The 25687-nt window shown below is 48.3% G+C and overlaps 1 protein-coding gene across 2 annotated transcripts in view; it reads right to left on the bottom strand.

The window, feature by feature from the left end:
- The window catches only part of nrp1a (neuropilin 1a), a 66266-nt gene that overhangs the window by 12468 nt on the left and 28111 nt on the right, over nt 1-25687 (bottom strand). For both annotated transcript variants that reach the window (XM_071896911.2, XM_071896908.2), the window contains exons 5-9: nt 22599-22826; nt 19097-19252; nt 16106-16272; nt 6004-6159; nt 3142-3286 (exon numbers count right to left, since the gene is read on the bottom strand). In XM_071896911.2, the coding sequence (XP_071753012.1) occupies nt 3142-3286; nt 6004-6159; nt 16106-16272; nt 19097-19252; nt 22599-22826 (852 nt within the window). The remainder of the gene's footprint in view (nt 1-3141; nt 3287-6003; nt 6160-16105; nt 16273-19096; nt 19253-22598; nt 22827-25687) is intronic.

The raw sequence follows: 25687 nt of genomic DNA on the forward strand, positions 1-25687 counted from the left end.
TCCTGCATTCTGGGAGTGCTTTTCTTTTCATCTCCCTTATCCCCTCCTCCCTCCATACACACACACACACCCACACTCGCACAAACACACACTTCTCTTTGTATTTCTCTACTGCTGCACTCATCTACCTTCTGCTCCACAGCTGTCAACATCAGTGGGACCGTGTCTTTTAACACCTCATTGTTTCCTGTCCACACTTTCTTCTCCTCCTTTTATTCTACCTTTCCGATCCTATCCTATCCTAATTTTCTGTCATTTTCAGCATTCTTAGACACATGACTCCCATTCATTTCCAAAGGGAGACAGCTGTTTTGTTTTTTTTTCCCTCCTGCTCTTAGAGTCTTGATCACATCCCTGCATATCGAGAGTGTAACTGAACCGTTATAGTGAACAGGCTGATGCTACGATCATTTCATATCGGAATAAGTGGAAGAATGGGTGACATCTTAAGTAAGGTCAATTGTTGTGGTGCTCATTCTTGATATCACAAGGTATTTTATGATCAACTAATATTATCTTCTTCTGAAAGACCTAGAGAAGGAGGATGGTGGATTTGCTGGCATGTTTTGCCGCCTGCGTTGACACACAAGTGGAAGAGTCCCCCATGTCGTACTTGTAATTACCACTAGGAGGTTTTTCCCAGTTGGAAGCTTGTATTTGCGGTAAATCTGATATGCCTGAGTGCCTGTCTCTGGTCTGTCTCTCTTTCTAAACTTGTTCCTCCACTTAAACCAAAGACACTGAGTCTAGGACCTGTAGTAAGCAATAACATATTTACTATCTGGCTCCCACGGAGGGATAAAACTGGCCATTATTACATCTTCTGTGTCTGTGTGAGACAAAGTGTGCACTGTACCGCTGCAGGACTCAATAGCGTCGCTGCATCTGGGAAAAGAGAGCGAAGACTCGGAGAACAAGGCCTCATTCAGACTCGTCTCCCTTTCTGGTTATCTTAAACAGCTCCTATGCAGACCCGTGAGACGAATCCCTGGTCCTGCGTTTCTCTCCGAGGAGTAGAAGAGTCCAAATCCGAACTCGAGGAACAAACGCTGGCGGTGCGGAAGACTCTCTGCTGTATTCAGGGTCTTTCTCCCTCTTTCTTTCGTCCTCTGCCAAGATCTGTTTGAGTGTGATCAGAGGAGCTAGCCCCTGGCGGAGCAAAGCTAAGGCACTCCACTGCACACTGACCGCCTTTGATGTCGGGGGATATGAAAGAGAGGTGTGTGTGAGTGAGATTGTATGTGTATGCGCGAGCGATCTGGGTTTAGACACCGGGTGAACTCCCCGGGTCATCTGGAGCTGTTAATGGACTTCAGCTGCGATCGGAGAAGGTTAGGGATGGCATGCACGCAACGACACACCCAGAGGAACATGTGTGTGTGTTGATGGCGATACTCAGAGATGAGAGTTTGGGTGGAGCATCGGTGGTGGATCACAAACACACATACACACACCCTGGCTTATTTACAAACAACAGGGCGGTGGGGGTTATTAATGAGTAGCTGCATGTATCGGCAGAGGCACGCGACACACGTGGTGCTGACCACAATGATTTACCAAATACATATTGGAGCATTCTGGGGTCTACCTCCGCCTTTCCTCTGAAGTCTAGCTCTCCATCCTGTAGCTCTACACCCTCACTGTTTCATGTCAAGCCTTTTCTGTCTAAGGCTTTTCGATGCGGTTTTTTGGTTGGTTGGAACCATGGCAGCGTCTCTCAGAAAAAGCGAAGAGACACTAAAAAGCTCTCAGTGCTTCTTCCAACAGAAGCTCTTTTTGAATTTCTTGTCTCAGGGATTCATAATTCAAGGTAGGACAGAGTGAGTCAAGGAGTTTATGCGGCACTCAAGCTCACAGCTTCTCTCTCTCTCTCTCTCTCTCTCTCTCTCTCTCTCCCTGACTGTGTCGCTAGCATCTAGTGGAGCTGGCAGTGTCTTCAGAGCACCAAGGGGTGCTGACGTCACCGTGGAGGCCCTGCGGTGCCTCCGTTCCTGTGATGTGTTTACGCTCTGTGCAGCGGTCTGGTCGTCAGCCCAAAACACACGCCCCAGCTGTAACCCTGCTGTACCCACAATGCCCTCTGCCCTGACATGCACAGCTACACGTATGTAATGCGTGACTGTGTAACACTACATGGATGTGACCTTACAAACTCTAAACCCAATTCTTAATCCTCAGCTAAACCCTTGTAGAAGTGAGGACCAAAAAAGGATTTTCCTCATCTCTCTGTCCTTGTGATAATCCTTTTCCTCACAAGAATAAAAGTATAAGAGCACACATGCAAACACAATGCTGTGCCTAATGCACACTGCACCACAGCGCAAACACTAATAAACATTCAATACACATGCTCATAAACCCATAGAGACACGGACAGATGTGCTGACAAACATACACACGCAGATGAAAGTGAACCACACACACACACACACACACACACACACATACACCCACCCCTCTCATTAAAATAACAGTATTGACAAAGAGGCAGAGATGATATGAGCTTTTGCCACAACCAAAGCTCTGTAGCCAGAAGACAGCAGACTGGGGCTGGATAGGAGGGTGAGACCAGACCAGCAGGGGAGCTGGCACTATGGAGGGATGGGAGGAGAAGAGATAGACCACAAAGAGAAAGAGAGGGAGAGAGAGAGAGAGAGAGAGAGAGAGCATGTGTGCATACAGCCCACAAGGCCCCAGCTCTGCCTGTGTGCCTGCCAGCTGTTGGTTCCATTCATATTGAATGAGGTACATCTAAACATCAGGTAACATAAATACGTAATCCCCCCTTCATGTGCCACTCCTCCATTATGCAGCAGCTTGCTTTAGCCTTAGAGGAGGACTCTCGTAGACAGCTAGGTTCTCATGCTTGACAGAGGTAAGGTGTTTCTGCTGCTGGGGCCAGGAGGGGAAATAGCAGCCAGGTTGCAACAAGAAAAGGAGTCAAACCAACGGCACAAAGGAACACAAGCAGAAATGATCCCTTTTTATTTTGAGTATAATCTCATCTGGTGAATGCATTTGAAATTGGCCCGTATTTAATTGGAAACTAGCTGGTAACGGTGTTTTCAATGGCAGGCTCGATAAAACATAGAGCTGGAGTGTGTGTAGGTATGTATCAGCAGGGGTCTCAGCAGCACTAACCTGATATCTTACACCCGTACACCTCGAAGCGCAGCGCGATGCCTGTTTCCCAGGTAACGGGACGGACCCGGACGAAGCGCGTCAGCGTGGGTTTGGGCAGCATCGTCTTGGTAACGTCTGTTGGGTTGGTGTTGCCTTGGAAAACCTGCGATGGAGGCAGAAGAAAATTGAATTATTGACGGAATTTGCTGAGCGGAGATGCAGGGAGAGAGACGTTTTGAGGCCTCGACCGCCTTAAACACAGAAAGAGAAAGCCAAGGCAGCGGAAGATGCAGATCAACTCAGAAAGTGTACATATGTATTTAATCTAATGATGAGTCTTAAATCATATTTTTCCTAAAACAAGTGAAAAAAATCTGCAAATGCCGTGACATAATTTCACTTGTTTCCAATGCTAATAAACTCTGGAGTGATTACTTGGAGTGATTGCTTCCACATTATCTCAAAGCATTTCCTATTGCACCACATGTTGCAGCACAAACAGACGATGACCTGTGATTGTGTAACCTGAGGCGGTATGTAGTAACACTGACAAGACCAGATTGGCTCAAGATGCCCCTTTTCCCGTCCTCTCGTCCCAGATCTGGTCACGGTTTTACTGCAGTGTCTTGGTTAAAGGTCAGAGATGTCACTGTTCCTCCCCTGGGGTCGGCTGACAGTTTACTAGCTCCATACGAGGAGGCCGGCCACCCAGCAAAACAACTCCCCGCAGTCCCTCACAGCTCATTGTGAGTAATTGAATCACATCGGTGACCGTACGACCTGCTGACCTCGCCCGCTGAGTGGCTACGGGGCATAGAGGAGTCCAGCTGTGTTTACCCCCTGAGAGGAGCGGGGACGGACACATAGACAGACAGATACAGAGAGAGGGAGATGGAGAGGTGATGAAGGAAAATGAGAGCAAGAGAGAAATAGAGAAGGAAAAAAGAGAGAGACAGACAGTGCGGTGACCATCACTCTCCAGCTCAGCTAATCTGGGCTGGAGCCGGCCGGGCGCTGAAACGCCAACAGGGCTGAGCCATTAGTCCGTGCTGCCTGCCTGGCCCTCTGCAGCCCAGTCCCTGGGCAATACCTGTCAGCCACGCCACTAAGGGACCTGCAACAAAGTCATCCACTCTCTTAAATGTCACGCCGAGGCTCCTCTCCTCTCCGCTCGCCGACTATAAAATGGCTTTTTCCAGAGCCGCGCTAAGGCTCCAAACTGCAGGCTCAGCATTTAGCAAATGGTCCCACTCCTCACAAAAGCACTTTAGAGTCCGGAAAAAAAAACACACAGCGCCGGGCTTTCCACGGCACCTTTAAGCCGCCACTTTGCAGAAGGGACTGTGTACTTTGGAGAGACCATAAAAGAATCAGGCCTGAGGGGGTGTGTACACAGCAGCACAAACACGGCTGTTTGGACGCTCTTTTGCTATAGAAAACTTCTTTTTTTGTTCCACTCTTTCACTCAAGAACGCCCCCGTGGTATTTACATGTCACGCAACTTGAGGACTGTCAAATAGACACACACACACACCTCCCTGACCCTTTGGACACCCACAGTGAAAGGCAGAGAGGGGGCTGTTTGGCCTCCACAGCAGCACAGATGGACAAAACGTGCTCTGTTTGACGGGCCGATCAGCGATCGATGGTTACAGCCTGTCACGCTCCGGTCAAGCGTGCCCTCCCTCCCTTTCCTTCCTCCGCTTTTCCCTCTCTCCTGGACCCACCTCTAGCAGCTGCTCAAACATGACAACCTGATTCCTTCCCTCTATCCCTCATCCCTTTAACTCTTGTTGATCAAGTCTTTTGTTGTCCCCCTTTTCTTTTAAGGCAAGCTGACGGGTGCCTGACACAAAACAGAGGCTACATTCCTCGCAAAATCCCCCCTCCTGATGGCTACTGCAGTCTTGCGTTAGCGCTGTAAATACCATCCACTCACACACAACCGGTGGGTATATTACCATACCAAGTAAAGTGCATAATTGCACGTTGCGAGACGGAGACTCAAGTACATATAGCAGGGTATTCCCCCCTTTTGTTGAGCTCAAAGGGAACATGGACCAAACCACAATTCAAGTCAGCTGGCTGCTGTACCGAAATGGGATATTCCAAGTGCAGTACATCTGCAGGGGTGGTTTCTGTGACACAGTCACTGGGCGGCGAGACATGCACAGAAATACATCAAAGGGTTTATCTAGTCCCTGCTTCCATAGGCTTATTTAGGAATGGAGACTACATCCAGATTCTATACTGGAAAGAAATGTATCCAGCTAAAAAAGTTGGATTGGATCTGCCATTGGGTTGAGATGATTTTGCTTATTTCCCCATGCAGATCAACTGGTTTCAACATTTTTTTTAATCAAATCATTTCAAAATATACTTGTGAAGTGATCTGACTTATTCTACCTTATTTCAAGATACTGACACTTATTTCTAGGAAATTTGTGAAACAAATTATCTACACATTGACAGAATGTTTTTAACTTGTTTTAAGAAAAATATGATTTATATACGGTATATATATATATATATATATATGACTTTGCAGTGAATTACAAATTTATGTTTCCACTGACTGCCTAAACTAATTAGGGACAACTCTACCTTGGTCTGTCATCTTGTGACTTTAGAGAGAGAGAGGGAATGCAAATTATTAGCCTCGTTAGTCAGAGCCTAGAGATTATGTTATTAAGCCTTACTCCACTTAAAAGCTTGATCTAATGTTTGGTAAATAAGTGACCGTAAGTACCCAGTCTGCTCATTAGGAGAGCGACTTTCTGACTTGTTGGCTAATTCAAAGCCATTTCCCAACCAGAGTCAAGGAATAGACTAAATTGAAAGGACAGTCTGGGGGACAGTTTCTCCGTCTTTTTCTCCTACCTTCTGTTTGGAGCCCTCCTTCAGAGTGATCCAGTCCTCCCCGTTGGAGCTGACATCCACTTTGTAGGACTTGACGAAGTAGGTCCTCCGGGTCTCCTGGGAGATGGCGCCCTGGGTCCCGATGGCCGAGACGAACCGCAAGAACCCCAGGTCCACCTGAGGAGGGCAAAGACAAAAGAGACAGCTGAGCACAAGCGCCTGGAGAGGAATTTTACATTTCACCTACAGAGAGAAAGCTCCACAGGAGATTTTCCCTTTCAAAGTGCAGAAGGAACTTGAAGAACTAGAAATATACAGCTTTTGCCTGTTCACGCACATGAATAATTTGCGCAAAAGAAAAAGGTGTTCAACGCAAGATCCCTATTAATAATGTACTGACAAGCTGGAGAGTTAAAAATATAACCCCGCTATTGGAGTCACCTCTGGCCATAGCCTCATCAGCCACTGCCTGGAATTTAATAAACAGAGGAATGAAATGATATTCGCATTAATGAAAGAGACACTGGATGACAACTTAATTTCCTGAGATGGGAGACAAGAGCTTATTGGATAAAAGTGAATGTTGAATAGAACGGAGCCCGTGATCACATTATCAAAATCGGCCAAGAGGAAAGAGAGATACAGATTGAATATCAAATATTGCAGGTTTAAAATATGCAGGGGCTTTATAAAGTAATCATGAACTTCAGTGCATTACAGGAGGGCTATTATATTTTCACAAGCAGACAGCCAGAGGCAATAGGGTCAGGCAGTGCGTGTGTGTGTGTGTGTGTGTGTGTGTGTGTGTGTGTGTGTGTGTCTGTTCTCAGCATGTGTGTGTGTTTTCTGTGCTCATGCATTTTATAATATATACTGTATGTGTGTGTTCTGTATGTGTGTGCTGCATTCAGAACTGACTGAGATGCTGAGCAGACACACACTGGTTTGCATCAGAACTGGTAAAGGAGCAGAGTGTCTGTCTGCCAACCATCACGCCTGCTCACCACCATGACCGCCACTGTCAGGACACACACACACACACACACACACACACACACACACACACCCTTCAATGTGCCACACTTTCTTCTGTTTATACGAAACTTCAAAGTGTAAGAATAGCCTTCCAACTGGCTCTTAATCCTTTTAACGGTGCAGTCTGTGGCCCTCCATGCCTGTCTCACTGGGACTGTAAGGGCTTGGCTAGGGGCCTACTGGGATCCACACACACACACACACACACACATATATTTCCAGTCACCAGCGAAAACAAATCGTCTCCCTCTGACCTCTGCGGAGGCTACTTAACCCCGCCGTACCATCCCTCCATCCATAACGAAAGAGTGGGTGGGGTGCGTGTGAATGAGAAATGAAACTGGAGGGCTTTTAAGAGAATACCGACTCTTCCTCTAGCGTCTGAAGCGGCGCGGTTGCTGTTTAACGAGTGTTAGAGCTGACGTTAATGAGGAGTAATGGCGTTGCGTGCGGACCGGGCCGGCGCAGGAAGCCGGGGCGTCGGTGGGAACGGGCTCTTCAGATCACGATGAGAGACGGGGGCTTTGATGTCGGCTTTGAGACGGGGCTCAGCCTCTGATGGATGATGACCGGGGTCTTGGGGAGATTACTGAATCCAGGAGAATACCGGTATGTGTGTGTGTGAGGGTGCGTAAGAAAGAATGACAACAGTGAAATCCTTTATGCGAGAGCCGGGGCGGAGATCTGCTTCCAAAACCGGCCGAGCTGACTGGAGCTCCGGCATGTTAAAACCATACGGCCCTGCAGAGCCAGCTATAGCTTTGTCTGCCAACCTTATATACCACACTTAATGACTCAGAGCAAAGAGCCGGGGAAGGAACATCTGCATGCCACAGTGCCCCGGTCACTCCCTCTCCTCAAATTCGCCTTGCACTTCCAGAAGTAAAAAGATCTAAACAGATGGGGGCAATGAATGAGGCTTCTCCATGCCATTCCTCCCTCTCTCTCTCTCTCTCTCTCTGCCTCTCTCTCGCCCACTCAAAGGATTTGGATGGATGGAGAGGGAAAGAAAAAAACAGAAAGAGTCACACGGAGAGACACAGAATACTTTTGTTCCTGTCTATAGGCTCAAGGGGCTTACTGAGTAAGGCCCAGATTTCTTTTAGGTCCGCAAATAGGGACAAAATCAAATCCCCTCCACTTCAGACGGTTCCCATTTAATAACGTAGCAGATGAATTCCTCTCTGTTGGGTAAACGGCTATATGTGCCAGTGCTGGATGGGAAAAGCCTGGTGGATGGCAGTGAGGCCTATACTGGCATGTATTAGGCCATGCGGGTCCTTAACATCTCGCTTCAAATGGCCGGTCTGACTCGTTTCCAATCTGGACCAATGACAGCGCGGCTTACTGAAAAGGCTTATACTAAAGCGGTCGAACGGGAAGACTTGGCCTTTGGGAGGGTCTTCCCTGATTGGGTCTCATTAGGCGTAATGGAGAAGAAGAGCCTGTGGGAATGAGTTGAGTGGCCGGGCTAACTGGGAACACTCTTGAGTGCTCTCCCTCATTGGCTGCGCCGCGCCCATCGTCTTTTTGCAGGATTCATTTTCATTTCTGAGTGATTGAGCGGTCACCTTATGAGTACATTAACAGTCATCTGAGCAATATGGCAGCCGGTGCTCTGATTCACCTTGCAGTCTCCGAACCCGAGAGTCGGGAATTGGAGAGAGTAGGGTTGGACCGATAAATCACTTTGTCGATATATTGGGCTCTTATTGGCCTTTTATTAAATATCTGCTCTGGCCAATCAATCTTGTCCACCTCTAATATGATGGAGGTTCCTTCCTGACCACATCTCCATTAAAACAGTCTGTAAAACCTGCAATAAAATCTTATTTCTTTGCACATTTGTCCCATAACGTTTTTTGTAAAATAATTCTTTATTTACAGCTCTATCCCAGAGTTTCCCCTACCACTGAATAGGTATTTTACAGGCTTTTCCAACCTGCCAAGAATAAAATCCTGTGGGAAACACTGAATACTTGTAGTTTTTTGGGCATTTGTCGGCCTGAAAATGTTCAAATTTAAAGATATAGCGTATCAGCAGCTTCAAAAATATTGGTATCTGTCTTCAAAAACCCAAATTGGTCGAGCCCTACTTCAGAGTTAGGCATGTGATGAGAGGAGAGAAGAGGAGGGGGAAAGGAAAGAGGAAAGGGTGAGAAGTGTGGAGGGGAGGAAAGAAGAGATGATAGGGGACGAGGGGAGAGCTAAGAGACAGGAGGAAAAACAAGCGGCTGACAGTGACGCCTGGAAGGATGTGGAGGACAGAAACGGCCGGGGTCTCTTGTGGAGGAGAGCACAGAAAGAGAGCGAGAGAGAGAGAGCAGACTAGATCAATTTCACAGACACGGGTTGATAACAGGGCCTGGCTAATGAGCGAAGCATGATTTATTAATGGCTGCTTGTTACAGGCAGGGGAAGGAGGCCGGGCCTGCGCTAACAGACCGGGGGGTTACATGGGTCAGGGAGAGAAGACAGGCTGCCAGGACGTCTGGATGTAAAGCACGGTCCGCTCCTACACCGCAGAGACCGCACTGAAAACAAACAGGCCGGGATAATGATCACTAGTGGGACTTCTTTTAACCCAGAGCCGCGGACAGCCTTAGCTGACCTATATAAACCAATAACCGACATTTAGAAAATCGCAAGCCGTGCACAGCGAGCGGATCCCAGGCAAAAACATAACGCTACCAGATGATAAATGGTTCGTCATCTATCTTTGCGCGTTGCCTGAAAGGCTGAATCATGCCTAATGGGTGTTGTAATCACTGTGTAAAAAGGGTGAAAAAATATGACTCCCACGCCTGCATGTAAAGGGATGTATTTTGAGACTTTGCTGATCTAACAGAACGAGGCTGGTGTCTGTCCCACATCCACTATATTGTTAAATCTCCAGCGGGGAGGGTGCGTTTTGGACCGATGCCCGCCTATAGACAAATGACACTATACATTCCGGGCACGCTGGCGCACGGTAACTCATATCTGGAGGGACACACACCCTGCGCCATAAACATGCCAGGCCGGGTAAGAAATCACGCACACTTCTCCGAATCTCTCCATAAAGCAACGGGAGGCTGATATGTGGGCAGGACTTCGATGTGTCCTTGCCTCTGAGGAGTTTTTCTATTCCAACGCGGTCCGGAATGTGCGTGCGCGCGTTTGTGTCTGTGTGTGTGTGCGCGCTTTTGCGTGTTCTCTACCTTCCTGTTGTGAGGCACACACTGATGACTCAAAGGCCCTGTGCCTTGCAACAGCCAGCGTACACGGCTCCAGTCGTTTCGCAGGCTAATGAAACCAGAAAGGCAGAAAAAGAATTAGTCGTGCTCGGGCTTGTAACGTCGGCCCGTTAAAGCCTGGTGTGTGCGCAATTAGAACAGCGTATACGGAAATCCACCACATCAGGCATCTGAACGAGGCGCGTGTGGCAATGAGCGGCGGGGAATGACAGACAGACAGCGCGTTTATGTATTTGTGTGTGTTTGTACAAGTTTGACGAGTTCATTTCCCAATTATCCGCCGACAGCGCCGACAGCTGAGGGGCATGATCATAAAGTCTATCCATTACTCAGTGCATTGTCTCCCTGTTGTGTGAGTCAGATGTACAACAAGGCCACATGATATGTATTTGAAGCTGGAGTCATTGTTGTGTGGGTGCAGCGAGGAGACGTGCGGTTTATAGGGGCGAGGATGGGAGGGGGTGGGTGGGTGGGGGGGGTGTTCAAGAAACACAGAGGGCGCAAAAGCTCCATCTCCCGCTGCTAGATTGGCTTATAATTGAGTTGCCAGGGAAGTTGTATGGAACAATCCGTACTCTGGGAGAAGTTTACCAAAATACTTTTTTTTTTCTACCCATTTCTCTGCCTTCCCCCGACTGTGGGGGGAAAAATAGCTTCCCATCTGTGTGTGTGTGTGTGTGTGTGGGCTGCTGAGTGAATAACCGAAGCCTCCGGGGGAATGAGTTTATTCGTTTTCCCTCACCAAAAACAACAACAAGAGAAATGCTGATGGTGAAAAAGGAGGGAACTCTCCTAAGTGTTCCAGAGTCAAAGAGCAGCTGGCTGACAGAGACAGAGGCCCGATCCAGAGAAAAAAACAAAAAAACATCTCGCCCCTTCTATTTCAATACTTTTTGGAATGTTTTATGGATCTCAAAGGATGGGATAGTCATAAGAAAGATAGCCTGCAATTATTCAGGGACATTAGATAGACGATAAACCTACAGCCATCTGGTTTTTGCATACAAAATCTGATTAGAATATCCACTGTATGACAATAAGAGAAATGTGGTATTGTTTGTGAATTGATCTACGCAGGTACTTTGCTATGTGGCTAAAGAGATCTGTCTCTAGCATAACCATAAGGACAGATGCAGTTTTTCCAAATTAGGTTACAGCAGTCCATCCCCTGATTTCACCCGCAGCACCTGGGTGTTGCTGCTGGAAGCTTTTTTGAAGAGTTCCATTACCCTAAAGTGTAATTAATTCCCCGTTCATGAAAATTGTATTACTCAAACGCTGCGGGACCTATGAGCTCTACTCACGACCTTCCATTTATCACAGTATTCACCTGCCAGAATTACAGTTTATTTTTAGCCCCCCCCCTCAACACCTCTTTGGTGGCATTAAATTATGCACATCTTCCCATGCGCCGATCATCTATTTCCCTGACAAAGAAGGATGATTCGGAAAGGCTCTGCTGCGTGCGTGTACAGGTAGGATGACAACTAAAAATAAAATAAAACGGTTGCCTGTGTTTGTGTGTGACTGCGAAGTGTGTGTGAGCTCAGCATGGCGGAAATGTACTGCTGCATGATTAAAGGTTTCAGTCCCAGCTGTTTGAGGAAGGATGTTGATTTAAAGGTTTCCTTCCTTGTGAATCATCTTAAAGACTCTACCTCCACCGCCATTCACACACACACATGACTAATGCGCTGAGTGACGTTTACGAAACCAAGAAACAATGCTCGGGACGGAAGAGAGGATGACCTTATGGTATGTCACGTCTGGAAGCTGCTCGACGATCCCGTCCCGGGACGAGGGGGCTGTGGATGACCGTTTAGTGATGAAGCCTGACTACAGAGCCTCAGGCAGTTTCCTCGTCTGGAATGCAGACGCTGAAAATGACACTGATTACGGCTGAGCTGCGTTTCTGTCCCGGGGTACTTACACAGCGCTGTTTCATTTCATTACATCATGCCATCCTTCATGTTTTCGATTTCTCGTCCCACTTTTGGGCTACTCCACTCGAGTGCGGGTCTCTATCCTCTCATTGATTTTCCAATTGAGAGCGAGGCCCGGGAGCAGCGAGGCACAGACAGCATGCATTGTTTCCATTTGTACGGCGCGATGATGATCTCACCGGCAGCCGCATGCCAGCCTCCGCTTCTCCGCTCTCTCTCTCTCTTTCTCTCTCTCTCTCTCTCGGCTTCATCAACTGAGAAGCTGCTGTTAATTACCAGTCCATATTCTAATTACTCATCACTCCGCACGGCAATAAGCCCTGGAACGGAGACAGCGGCGGAGGGAGAGACAATAGCGATGAAGAGGACGTTTCTGCAACTCATTGACCTGAGGTAATTGAAAGCACATTTGGATGATGGAGAGAAAGAAAACAGGATATGGCAGAGCGCGTCGCTTTAGCGTCTGACGTTAGCCCCTGCACTCTGGACCGTGGAGGAGATAAACGCCGGGGCCGGCCAGACCAGTGTTTTCATCGAGGAAGTCGGCAATTAGTGGTCGTTTGGTCGGTCAGGCGGTGGAACTCAACCTGTTATCTTTGTTCAGTGGCCCAGGTTTCGCAACGCTGTTTTCCTAACAATGTTACGGATCCGTGTGAGGAAATACGGTCGCGGCGGGTCTTACCCCCGCGCTTTAAACTCTCATGTTAACCCATGACAAGTTCCTCTGTAAATGGTTGACTTTGCCTTGAGATCGCTATCACATGTAGGAGATAAAGGAGCATATTGTGTAAACAAACGCCGATATGCTTTTCATGTGTTGGACTTTCATCTACCAGACGGGCAAGATTAAAGCAGACATCCCCTGTCACATGAAAAAGGACTTGCATGGCTCCCTATCTCCTCTCATGATTAAACAATTTAGTTAATCAGAGACATATAGAGGCCTATACATAAATACTGATAACATAATCAGGGATAATGCTTCTGGTCAAGAAGATTGAAGATAATGGCAGGACCCATTGTAGCTAAATCATATGATTATAGAGAGCAAGAACTACTCAAGCTCATAAGGATAAATCACCTCAACCTGGCATTTGGGATAACATGTACTGTATATTGCCATTATGTGATGCTCGATAAAGAGGCTTTCAGGTATTGACAGTTGGGCTCTCTCCAAGACAGCGTGCATTATTCATGTTGTGTGTGTGTGTGTGTGTGTGTGCGTGTGTGTGATCAATGGCAGCTGTCTGACAGACCCGGTTGTCTTGGAGATCCGGTCCTGCCTCATTCAGATGCTGTGGTGACTCTTGGTGGCCATCTGATCGCCTCTCCAATATATTCAACAGAGCCATTCATCATTACTCAGCATCTTGGAGATTTTCCCTCTGATGGTCCCTGAGGAACCCTTTCGTCTCAGGCTGTGGCGTGTCTTCCGAAAATATATATCTTCCCCTCAGAGACGCAAATGTGTTGTGCAGATGCAGGTATTTCCTTCCTGACGTTATGCATCGTTCAGGTTTTCCTATTGGAACCAGGCTGAGTCCATAAATGCAAGGATCGGGCCGTGAGGTGGGGAGTCTGGGTGTGCGCCCGCATTTATTTTTGCCGCAACCTGCTGCATGGGCCCCCGCTGTTCATCCTCTGAGGCTTCAAAGAAAGCCATGGCTCACGCAGGCAGATAATATGCACAATTCTCCCTCTCCCTTGATGTGGCTGAATTTTCAAGAAGAAGAGGGAGAAGAAGGGGAAGAGGAGACGAGTGACGCAGAAGAGAAAGAGGGAGGGAGATATGAAAGGAACAAGGAAGAATGTGACGAAGGTCTGTTTTGAAGGATTATTGCCCCTTTTTTCCTCCCTCCCTCAAGCCGCAAAACCCCTCAAAGGACATCTGTCCATCTCTGTGCACTCCAAAGGGCTGATTAATGACCTGGCTAACCCAGCACTCAATGCTGAACCACACCACACCAATCTAATTACCCGGAGAAGAGCGCACAGACTCCAGCATCTTGCCCTCCTCCTCTCCGTGCATTAGAATTAGGCGGCATTAAAATGGATGACAAATCTGGATTATGTTCGGCAAAAAAAATGGAAAGCAGAGCGAAGGAAAATGCCCAGGAATCAAAAGGCCGCCTGTCATGAATAATAAAACCGTCTGCCTCAAATTGCAGTCAGGGAATGATAATGAAATAAATAATGAATTGATTACTATGCATCTGACGGCGCACTGAGATGATTTGTACGTGCCGCGAGGGGGCCCATGCTTGTTGCTGCGCCGCGGACGGGCTTAATGAAAGAGGAATGAAGAATTCCACTCTTTTAATAACACTTGTGATAATTGGGCTTCTGCTCAGAGTGCCTGGCACAAGTGCATCACACTCCTTCAAAAACATAAATTATGTGGCAAACCCAGACTTGGCTCTTTTCACTGCCTTTGAAATTAGAGGCACCCGGTTCAGTGTTTTGATCCGATTGGTATTGGGAAATCAGCATGCCCATTAGAGCATGTCCCCTCTACAATTCAGACTTTACTGCTAAATCAAATCCTCCATAGGATCAATACTATAGCAGAGAGAGTCTTGAGTGGCAACAAATCATCTTGTTTGTCTGCGGTTTCTGCTGACGAAGGGGCAAAACAGGGTAGAGGAGCGTTCAAGTCTATACTCGAAAGCAGAACTGTGTCTAAGGGCTGGCAATCAACTGATAAAAAATATGTTGTTACCCTTAACACACATATCTGAGGATAAACGATGGACTTTCCTTTCAGAGAGACAAATGGCTTTACACAACAGACTGTCCCACTGTCTGATGTGGCTGAAAGGGAAGTGGTCAGGGAGGCCATGGTTCTTCCTGATCCACTCAGACACATGCTGGGTTCCTCTGCAGGACAATATGCACTCCCACTCACTCACTAAGCCAAGAACACAAAATCACGCACACATGGACATTGACAAGCATGGGAGAACACACACACAAACTGATTAAATTAGTCTGGAGGAGCAACGGGGGCCCTCAGGACAATATTTTCATTGCAATAAAGGAAAAGCTTTGCTTATGGCCCTCCCCGAGCAAATATTTGGCTATGGGTCAGCTCTATTATTCGCCCCCAGAGGAATATGCTGGGGCCAAAAACTTTTCAGCGATGAAGCAAGGAGTGTAGAAAAAAGGTAGAAAAAGAAAAACAGTCTGGGCATTTACAAGGCCTGGAGGCTTTGGGTTAGTAAATCAGACATGCTCCGAATGCGTCTAGGTAGTGCAGTGGCGGTTGTGTCACTGGGGGGGGGGGGTTTGTGCTGTAAGTGGACTTGGGATACGTGACTTAGCCCCGTCTGGGGATCAAGGACTTAAACCTTTAGTCTTTCCACATAAAGTTCCCTAGGTGGATGATGATCCCTTGGCGCAGATAAGCCGACAGGCAGACAAATGTGGCGAGTCTGTTTGTGTGTGTGTGTGTGTGTGTGGCTAGGCAGGATGCCTGGACTAAATCACATCTTTAGGTAGGAGCCGAAGACAGAGAGAGAGAGAGACAGAGACAGATAGGACAGTGACAGAGAGAGTGGACAAAGGACATTTTTGCGAGGTCTGGACTCCACCACCCCGAGGTCCGCCAGGAGGCCAGCATTCATCATCAGAGCTGCTGGATCTGGTCGAAGTGTTATGGAGAAACTACACCTCCAGAGACTGAAGGGCAAACACAGAACACTCCTACTGTGTTCAAGCAGGCAGTAGTCACTTCTAATACCGCGTACACCCTCAGACTGTGACTCACCTCTGGTATCATGCTGCTGGGAGTTTGTTTTTTCTTCCGTACCGCCATGTATGACTCAAAGTACCATTGAAGCAATAATCCGCAACATGTACATGAAGCCCTTTCTAAAGCATGTGAAGTTACAGTGGTTGGTAGTGCTGTACCTGTATCCACTCCTTGTTAGAGTCCTCTGCCGGCGTCCAGGCGTTTTCATAGTAGTTAAGTCTGGAGCGCTCTGGGGACCAGCTGGGGTTGTACTGGGATGAGGCTACAATCTGGTCCGACGCTATCTCCCCCGACTCCATTCCCAAAGGGTCGGTACAGTCAAAGTCTGAGAACAGAGGACAAGGATAGAGAAGGGAGAGAGGATAGGAGAAGAGGGGAAAGGTAAAAGATGTTAGTTTCATTTTGAGTAGTGGAAGCACCGGCGCGTACCCAGCATGTGTTTTCAGCGTCCCCCGGAATCGGCGCTCGTCTCTGGGGAGAAGTCACCGCGCGACAGGGCACTCAGCTCTGGTGGCCGGAATAAACAGCACATCAGTGATGCCTCAGTAAACCCCTTCTCTTTCTCTCTCTGTGCTTTAATGGACCCAGGATGGAAGTGTTCTACATTAAGACGTAAAACTTCTCTTCATGAAACATTCAGCGCGGTGCTAAGTTTACGCCTGCACGAAAGAAATGTATTAGGCGTTAAAGTGACTTTCTCTCCAGCTTCTTCCTTTCATTTTTTATTTTTTTCCCACTGACTGAATCTGTTTCCCTCAGCTCCCTGTGGGCAGTTTATCTTTTTCGCACACGGCACATATTTTCCCCAATTCGGTCTCCCGGGGGAGTTTAGGTACGTTTAGTGTCTGTATTTTGGGGCCGTATATCACGCTCAATGGCCCTACCACCCAGGATAGGAGGTGGGTTCCCTTGTTTGTGTTGACAAGGGACAGCCGCTCTGAGGCATCCCCGGCCGGGTGACTGGAGACCGGGTCAGCTCGGGGTTCAGCCCCTCTAACCCCCCAGAGGTCAGACGTACAGACTCTGGAGCTGCAGTTAAGGTTGAAACGAGAGATATGAGATAGAGGAAGAGCTGATCTTTTGACCTGGGCAGGGGTCGAATAACTTCACCACAACAACATGGAGCTATGTACACTCTCACATAGTCATGTGGACAAGTCTTTGGGGGGGTTAGGGGCCTTGCTCAATGGCACCTTGGCGGGGTTTTGTGAGGGAGGGGAAAGCGCTACTCCTTCACTTTTCCCCACCCACGTTTCCCCAGCCGGCCTGGGAATTCGATCCGGCGACCCCTCCGGTCACGAGCCCGCTGCCACACACACCCCCTCGCAAATACACAAAAATGCAGTCATGCGCTTGTGTGGACGTGGACACACACACACACACACAGAGGGCATAGGACGAGGAGTAGTGAGGAACTGCTATGTGGCTGCTGCCTATGAGCTAACACAGATGGTCTCCCCATCTGCCGCACTGCTAACACACCTCAGTCACTGGGTCACCGTGCAAGTTTATGCTTGAGAGTGTCTACGCGCGATTGCAAACGTATGTGTGTGCGTGTGCGTGTGTGTGTGTGTGTGTGTGTGTCACAGTCTCAGTGTGAGGCTGAGGAAACTGTCTCACACCTCTCCACTCACATCAACACCTCTCTTTTGAGAAGTCTGCCCATTCTTGTCAAACTTTTCTACTCAGACCCACATCTTCTAGATTACTGGATGGCAATCAGCAAAAACACAAAGAGGTGCTTGTTTGCAGCCGAAGACGGTATCTGACCATGTGGATTACCGACCAAGGCAGGGTTGATAGCGGAGGAGATAGGGAGGGTGATCGGGCGAGGGAGAAGGGGTAAGGACAAAAGACAAGGCCTCTTTTCATCAAAGCCTTATCACCTCTCATCAGCAGCTTTCAGCTAGAGTGTACCGTTCCCCCTTGCCATGTAGAAGCGAGAAAATCCGCTGTGTATTATGCATAAAGGGATTATGAATGATTCAAGTGGTACAAGTCTGGAAGAGCACTGAAAAAGATCAGAGATTTCCTCGCTTTCTTTCTTTCTCAGATATGTCTTGGCCGGTGATGTAAGACCGAGCAACTCATGTAAATTAAGGTATTTACTGATCAAGGGTCCGATATTTCACTATCCATCTTAATGGTTAACGTGAGGAGTGGATTTGGGTAATCTGATCTCAGAGCTGTGATTAAAGCGACTCAAGTAACTCAGAGGAAACTAAGGAGTAATGACATCAACAGTCATCGCTGTGTTCATTATGCTTGTGTGTGTGTGTGTGTGTGTGTGTGTGTGTGTGTTTACTTAGAGTGTGTCATTATGCAAAGTCTTCCCTACGGGCAAGAAAAAATCCTTTTGGAGATGATTAGTAGATTTGTTGAATGCCATCCATCTCTATTACATCCAAGGAGTGAGTGTGTATGCATATGTGTGTGTGTGTGTGTGTGTGTGTCTGGGGTGGTCTGGTCTGTGGACAGATTTACGACGACTCGCAGCGCTCGTCTTCCTTAATGAAATGTTTAGTCCGAGCGTCTCTCAAATTGGGGTCGGCGGGTCGGGCCCCATGACGATGATGCCGCATGTAAAAAGCCCTAGGATTGTGTGTGTTTGAGAATGTGTGTGTCTGTGTGTGAGTATGTAGGGGTGGTTTCTGGTGGGGTGGCCGCCTCCTGGAGTCTGTCTGGGCCCTCGGTGTGCTAACGTGGGTCTTGTAAACCATGGGAGACGGCCCTGTAGCTCGTAACACATTCCCCAAATGAAGGGGCAGGAGGTGTTTATTTAATAACTCACAAGCTCTGTTAACTGAGTGGGAATTTGTTAAAACGGGATCATGTGTAGCTTCACTTGCAGACAAGCTCTCATTCTTACTCACACTCTTAGTAATAATCCTCTGGTGGTTGCTTTATTGCCCTCTAACTCTTATGCAAACCCTTCTGAATCTACCCAATTTAGATCCAGCCTAATCTGATCCAAACTCCCTTCCATTCCATATCTCTATGGATTCTGATTTCATTTTGATCCTCTACCTGACTGATACAGATTTTCATTTCTGCCATATCTGTTCTGGCTATGTCTGCCTCTGCCTCGAAGAGATTTTGATTCTGCATCCCCCTCTTGTCTGATTTTCTGTCTCTTCGCGCCGGCTCACCCTCGGGGACGGTCCTTTCGATGACGGTGAAGTTGGCGGAGAAGCCCTCCTTCGCGATGGCGCTGTCGGTGTTGATTGTCAGTGCCAGGATGCCCGTGTAGGAGATGATCCTGCCCGGGGTGTTCTGCCCGCAATACCTCCCGACGTATGGGCCGACTGGAAAAAGAGAGAGAGAAGAAGAGACAGAGACGGGGGGAGAGAAAGGACAAACACTGTTACCGAGGTTGCACACGGGTTAGAGTTGGGTTAAGTCACTATTTGTTTGTTTGCCACGGCCATGTCACACATGGGTTTAACTACTAATTACCTCACCGCCCCCCCCCCCCCCCCCCCCCCCCCCCCGCCTGGAGGTGAGAAAACTAGTGTGTCAGTGAGGTATGGGACCGGCTGCATTTTTGTGGCCGAGGGGAAGATTTTCCCCATAACGACGCGTGGGAAAAGACTCCCGACATTCCACGCCTGCTTGCCCGCTGAACACAAAAAGAGAAAAAGCGGAAGAGGGACTTGTGGTGCGGGGAGGTCACGGTTTCTGTCTGTTTGCTGGCCGTAAATTCCTCAGATCCCCCCCTTCCCCCCGCGCCCCACCTCTTTTTTTCTGTTTTTTTTTTACCGTGGTGCACAGTTGAGGCAGACACGGCCATGGCCGAGCGAGTTTTGTGAAGGAGACCAAACAAGTAGAGACTGGGTAGACAAGGGTGGGGGCGGGGGGGGGGGGGGGGTGCAAATGTCAAAAGACACGGGGCAATAAATGTACAAGAGGGGCACGTTCCACTGAGCGGACTGAATGAACAGTGGGACGGAAAATAAGGTAGGGATGGAAGATGGAGGGAGCAGGAAAGAGAGGGGGAGAGGGGAAGAGTGATGGGGAGAGAGAGCGAGAAAGAGGGAGGGAGAGAGCGCACAATGACCTTGCCCTATGCGTCTGATGTGTGCTATGATCCATGCCTTTGTGCATTTGCGAGTGTGTGTTTCTGCGCGTCTGTTCTTCGGTGTGCAGATGTTAAGCAGGTCCGGGGACCTGCAGCTTATCTGTGATTAGTAATGCTGTGATCAGTGGCGAGTGACAGCCCCTGCCTCCCCGCGGCCTCCTATCATCCAAACACGCCACTTCGAGCCGGGCTCACACATGAAAGGCAGAGGCCAGGCCACAGGGACTTAGGGCAGGGGTGTGATGGCTCAGATTAATCTTCATAACACAGGTGCTGTGTGTGTGCGCGCGAGTGTGTGTGTGTGTGTGTGCATGTGCGCCTTTAAACCCACCAAGGCCCGGGCTGAACAAAAAAAAGCCATCTCCCAGATTATCTGCATGACTCCCCAGCGTTATGAAATTTTAAAGAACCTCACTATGAACTCGGCGTCCTGCTTGTCTCTCCATTCCTGAGGGAGGAGGGAGCGGAGGAGCGGGGTGGGGGGTGGGGGGGTGGGTGGGGGGCTGCGCCGCAACGCCAAGCCCATCGAGGCGCGCTTTGAGTAGGGGGAGAGGGGGGGGAGGTGCGACTCCCCCGGCGCTTCACGGAGGCTCGCATTTGCCCGGACATCTCCCCACCTCTGCGGCCCCCGGCGGCTAGCGTGCCTCCAGCCTTCTGTGCTAATGCACTATTGATCCAGCAGGCACCGCAGGTTGGCAGAGCCGACACACTGTATTTTCCTCCCATGGCTTATTTTTATACGAGGATGTCTCTCGCACACAACAACACTTGCAGGGTGTGATGTCACGTCAGTCCGAAAGTGTTGTTGTCGTCCGGTTTCTGCCCTTGAAAGCCTCAACCGTCGGACAAAACCGGGTTATTTTGTTACTTTATTTTGTCGAATATTACTCTTCAGCTGAGCGAAGAGAAAAGTCTCAGTGAATTTTAATCGGAAAATGTGTTTCTCTGCAGATAGCACCATAGGAAATGCCTCCTTTGCAGATCCCAGAGGTAATTTTTACCGAAGTCGTGTCGCAGTCATGGAAAAATATATATGTATAAAAAAGGTGATAGTAATATGACATTCTTTGCCCTCGAGGCCTTTGCAGATCTTCTTAATCAACACGATTCTCAGGAAATTAAACATGTTCCACCTTTGGGAGAGAACATAAAAACGCGTAATGGAAATAGTTTGACACCTCTATGTGGAATCAAAGGTCAACGCCGCACAGTTTATATCTGTGGAGGTGTGAGTTTAGAGAATATTGAACTGTAAGTAAACTCGGCTGAAAAGGCGCGGTGATTTGCAACACTTTGACCTTATCACCGGGAGACGCCAGTGCAGAGAATACCGATGTGCGCAGCGTTGAACGCCACTAGATCAAATTCTTTCAATTTTCGGGCCGAGACGGGCGAGGAAAACTTTCATGTTCGCTGCACCCTCTGTGTTGGAATAGCCAGCAGAAAAACTCTAAACTTCAAGAGGCGATTTCGCTCACCGAGTTCAAAGCCTCGGCTCGGGCTGTGGAAGCATTGATTTGAATACTGTCTGTGTCACTGCTCTCTCTCTCTCTCTCTCTCTCTCACCTGCCAATGTTTTAGATGGATTTGAGAATGCTATAGATATTGTTTTACTGTTTGTCCGAAGCTGCATGTGCGCTGCAGCCTTTGTTCGACTGCCAAGGAGATGTTGGATCTCAATGGGACAAAGCTGGCTCGATAAACGTTCGAGTTCAAATTCACAGAATTTTATTTTTCAGTCTGGTGGGAAACACAAGGAAACCGCCAAAGGAAGTTCCTTTACGAGTCATTTCCTCTTAGATCGGAGTGTGTTCTTTATTCGGCAGGGCGGGGAACAGCAACCACTTAAATATCATCGCCTTGACTAGACCTGCAAGTCCCAGAGGAGAGACACAAACATCTCCTCCAGCACAATGCAGCCTGTCACAGAAAAAGGAAGGGTGGGAGGCTCTCGCAATCAGGAAGTGTTTGGCATTGAGCGATGACTAAGCATTATGTTCATGACGACAGACCACTGGACCCCTGCCAGACCTGGTTAAGTTAGCCCACTGGCCCAGATAATGCAATCACATTGTTCACTTTCTCTGGCAAAACAGTGAGTACTGAAGCCGAAACTCAGCACTTCCTCTCTCTCTCTCTCTCTCCCTCTCTCTCTCTCGCTATAGGATAGCAATCAGGTTGCATTGTTCAGGGCCACAGCAGATCGCTTAGCAGTGGGAGTATGCTAACTGTATATATCATGGTGTTTGGCTTGGTCATTCCTTGATCTAACAAGCTTTTACTTATTCATGTTACTGATATTTCCTGGTACTTCCAGGAACTAACAATTGTACATTTTACATTAGGTACTTAGCTGAAACTATTATCCAAAGTGACTTATAATGACTAGTGTAGGTATATAATTGCTTAAAAAGGGATAACCCTAACCTATAACCCTAACAATGTGGACTGGATTTTCACTTATATTACAGCAAATAACATTGCTCAGTCGTAACTGTGCAATCTAAATTCATTCCATTCAATAAAATATAGTAATGACAGTGTTGTTCCTGTGGTGAAGGCCGGCCGCTCACCTCCAGGGAAGCCGTCCCAGATCTCCAGCCGGTCGTAGCGGCAGAACACGCCGGTGGGGGGCGTTGTGTCGGGCTCCAGCTCGAAGCTCTCGAACTCCAGGACGATCTCGGACATCTTGGGCGCGAAGATCATGAAGGTGCAGTCCAGGTTGTTGGGGTACTTCTCCGGAAAGCCGGGGGACTTTATGACCCCGCTGTTGGAGGTGAAGTTCCTGGAGCATTCGGGACCTGGAGGGAGAGGAAGGAAGACGGGAAGAAAGAGGGGCAGAGAAGAAAGAGATACTGTTGTTTTATTGCTGTTTGTTTTCGGGTGGCTTTGTGCAGTGGGTATTGAGAAGCTCTGTGTCCCAGCTGGTTCATTGAGCGGAGGGCAGTTTATGGCCCAAAGACCGGAGACCACCTTGACAGTTTCTACTATTCACTGGAAGAAGGACGCTACATCTGGGTCTCTCCTCTCTCGGTTTTGGTTCTTTGCCTTTCTTTCATTCCCTTTCGGTCACAAACGTTACACTTCTACATCTTTATGTGTGTGTGTGTGTGTGTGTGTTTTAAATCTCTAGCTCGGGGAACATCTGGCCTACGAGTGTAAACATTAGTGAAAGGCCTCAATCACCAGAATGGGAGTCGGGGAAGGATGAATAAACAGCTTGATTCACGTTGCAACAACCTCCTGACATGCACACACACACACACACACACACACACACACACACACACCAGCCCTCATCATTACACGTCTGTGAAACATATGAGAGGTGCTCAGGAAAATTATAGCGTCGATGATGGAAGGAAACGGTGATGACTGTGCATACATCAACACACGCACACACACACACACGCACACACATGCAATTTTACACAAGAGAAAGTCAAAATATTTATTCACAGCTCCCCAGAGAGCTGCCTTTCAGCTGATGAGGAGTGTTAACACATTTCCCATGTTAGTCACTTCTCAGAGTGTCGTGAGCAAAGAGATTATGATGCGGGAGTGAGTGACATGGGATAAAAATGACGGGAAACGCAGAGGGACATTTTTAAGAGACTGACAGAAAAAGACATTAAGGCATGTTCGCTATGCAGGCTCAAGGGCTAAGCCAGGATGTTGGCGAGCGTTTTGAACGAATGCATCACACACACACACACACACACACACACACACACCGCCACCACCACCCAGCGCAAATCAAACACCATCAGGAAAAAAGACCACTGTCATCGCATGCAATCATTTGGAGCCATTAGTGGTAGAAATGTGCCCAGGGTAACGTCATTTTCATGCTATTCTGACAGCCGGCGTGATGGGCGCAGATGGGCCGATCGAAGCCAAAATTGTGGGGAGTTATCGCTAGATAGAGCCCCCGTGCTACGGCCGCTGTAGCTTAAATGAATGTGGCAAACTGCTTTTTCCACTGTCACTCAAGCATCTTGCTGGGCCCCTAATTCACGACCATCAGGCCCACTTGAGCCCGTCCACCAGTCATCGGAGTGAAGGGAGAGAAAGCCTTGTTGATTTTCTTTCTCCCCGAGTTAAAAGCCACGAGGAGCAGCGTTTTGACTCTAAAAAGAGTTGACATTTAGTGCTGCAGCTAAATTGTGGCTTTCAAGAACAGTGGGCGCCATTAATTTCACAGCTTCCCCTCGTATTTTCCCCTGGAAAATGGAGAGATTTTCTCTGTCGAGATCAGATGATTCCCGGAGATGAGAGGGCTTGCTGGATGCTGCGGGTCTCCACTTTGCCTCGCCATATTTGGGAGAAAATTTCAGAGAGTTTGGCAAATCTATAGATGACCACTTCTTTGGAAGAGGGACCCTGTGGTCCTTAAGTGCTCTAGGCAGCTGCAGCATTCACAGTGCAGTTCAGGTCAATGTGTTGAGTTTCCTGTGGATATTGGCTCAGGACTCAGCTCTCTGTCCGTTTCGTTACCCTCCCCCGTCACCCTTATCTCGGCTCCGCAGTTGACCAGAACAGATTTGGCCTTTGGAAACGGTAGAATCTGAAAACCTGTCAGACCCTAGACTCCAGACTCCAGACTAGAACTGAGAAAGAAAGCATGGTGCCTTGACTGGTGGGAGATATTCCAGTACTTGGGAACATTGCAAGCATGTCCATCTTAACAAGTCATTTCGTCTCACTCCGCAAGTATTAAGAAAATGACACTTGATTCAAGAGAATGGATGAAACAAGTTGCTTTGAATTGGAAAAGAATGAATTTATCTCAATCCTTTGGCATAAGAATTGATTTTATGACTGTGTGTGGAGGGTGGGATAGGGGTTAGAGACCAATAACGGTACTTCACGTTCCCAGTTCACCTTAAATACCTGCTTTCACCACCACCGTCACCTCTCTCTGTTCCTCTGTGCCTCGTTCAGACCATGACTGAGGCCGAGCCAAGGACAAACTCCACTATTGTTCGCTTTTGTGTGCCTGGCTGCCTTTATACCGGAAAAAAAGAGAGAAGACATCAAAACAAAATAGAGTGGTGAGAGAAGACAGAGCGCTCCGGTCGTTCCCACCGGCAAGATAATCAGCCAACAGATCTCTTTTATCTAGTGCCTCCACGGGGGGTTTTCCGTCCCTCACTCCCCGTGCTACCCAGGATGCCTTGTGTTGATGCTTGCGTGAGAGGCATTCAATGATACCAGTCATGCTTTTCTGCTGCAGTGTGTCTACCGTGCACTGCCTATGTGTCTGTGTGCGTGTGTGTGCATGCGAGCTTCAGGAGACAAACACGTCCCGTTGTCAGCCAAATGCTAACTCCCCACCCCTTGCTCGCTCTCTGTCTCTTTTCCCGTTTTATCGCCGCAGTTGTTTGTGTCTTTCTCGGCGGATTCTGCGCCTCGATGGCGAGAACTCAAGCAATTCCGCCGGAGAAAGGAGGGAAGCGGCAAACAAGAAGCGCGGGGTCTGTAAATACGAAAGGTTTGACTCCCTGACAAACAAATAAACTTCCCAGAGGGAAGGCTCAGGGGGGCTTATCCCGCCTCTATACAGCCCTCTACACAGGCACACACACACAGACACACACACAGGGGTAGCCATTCATATCACTTGATCTGAGATAAAACAGATAGAGCAGCCATAGTGCAG

Source organism: Centroberyx gerrardi, chromosome 22 (genome assembly GCF_048128805.1).
Source record: "Centroberyx gerrardi isolate f3 chromosome 22, fCenGer3.hap1.cur.20231027, whole genome shotgun sequence".
Taxonomy (NCBI): Eukaryota; Metazoa; Chordata; class Actinopteri; order Beryciformes; family Berycidae; genus Centroberyx; species Centroberyx gerrardi.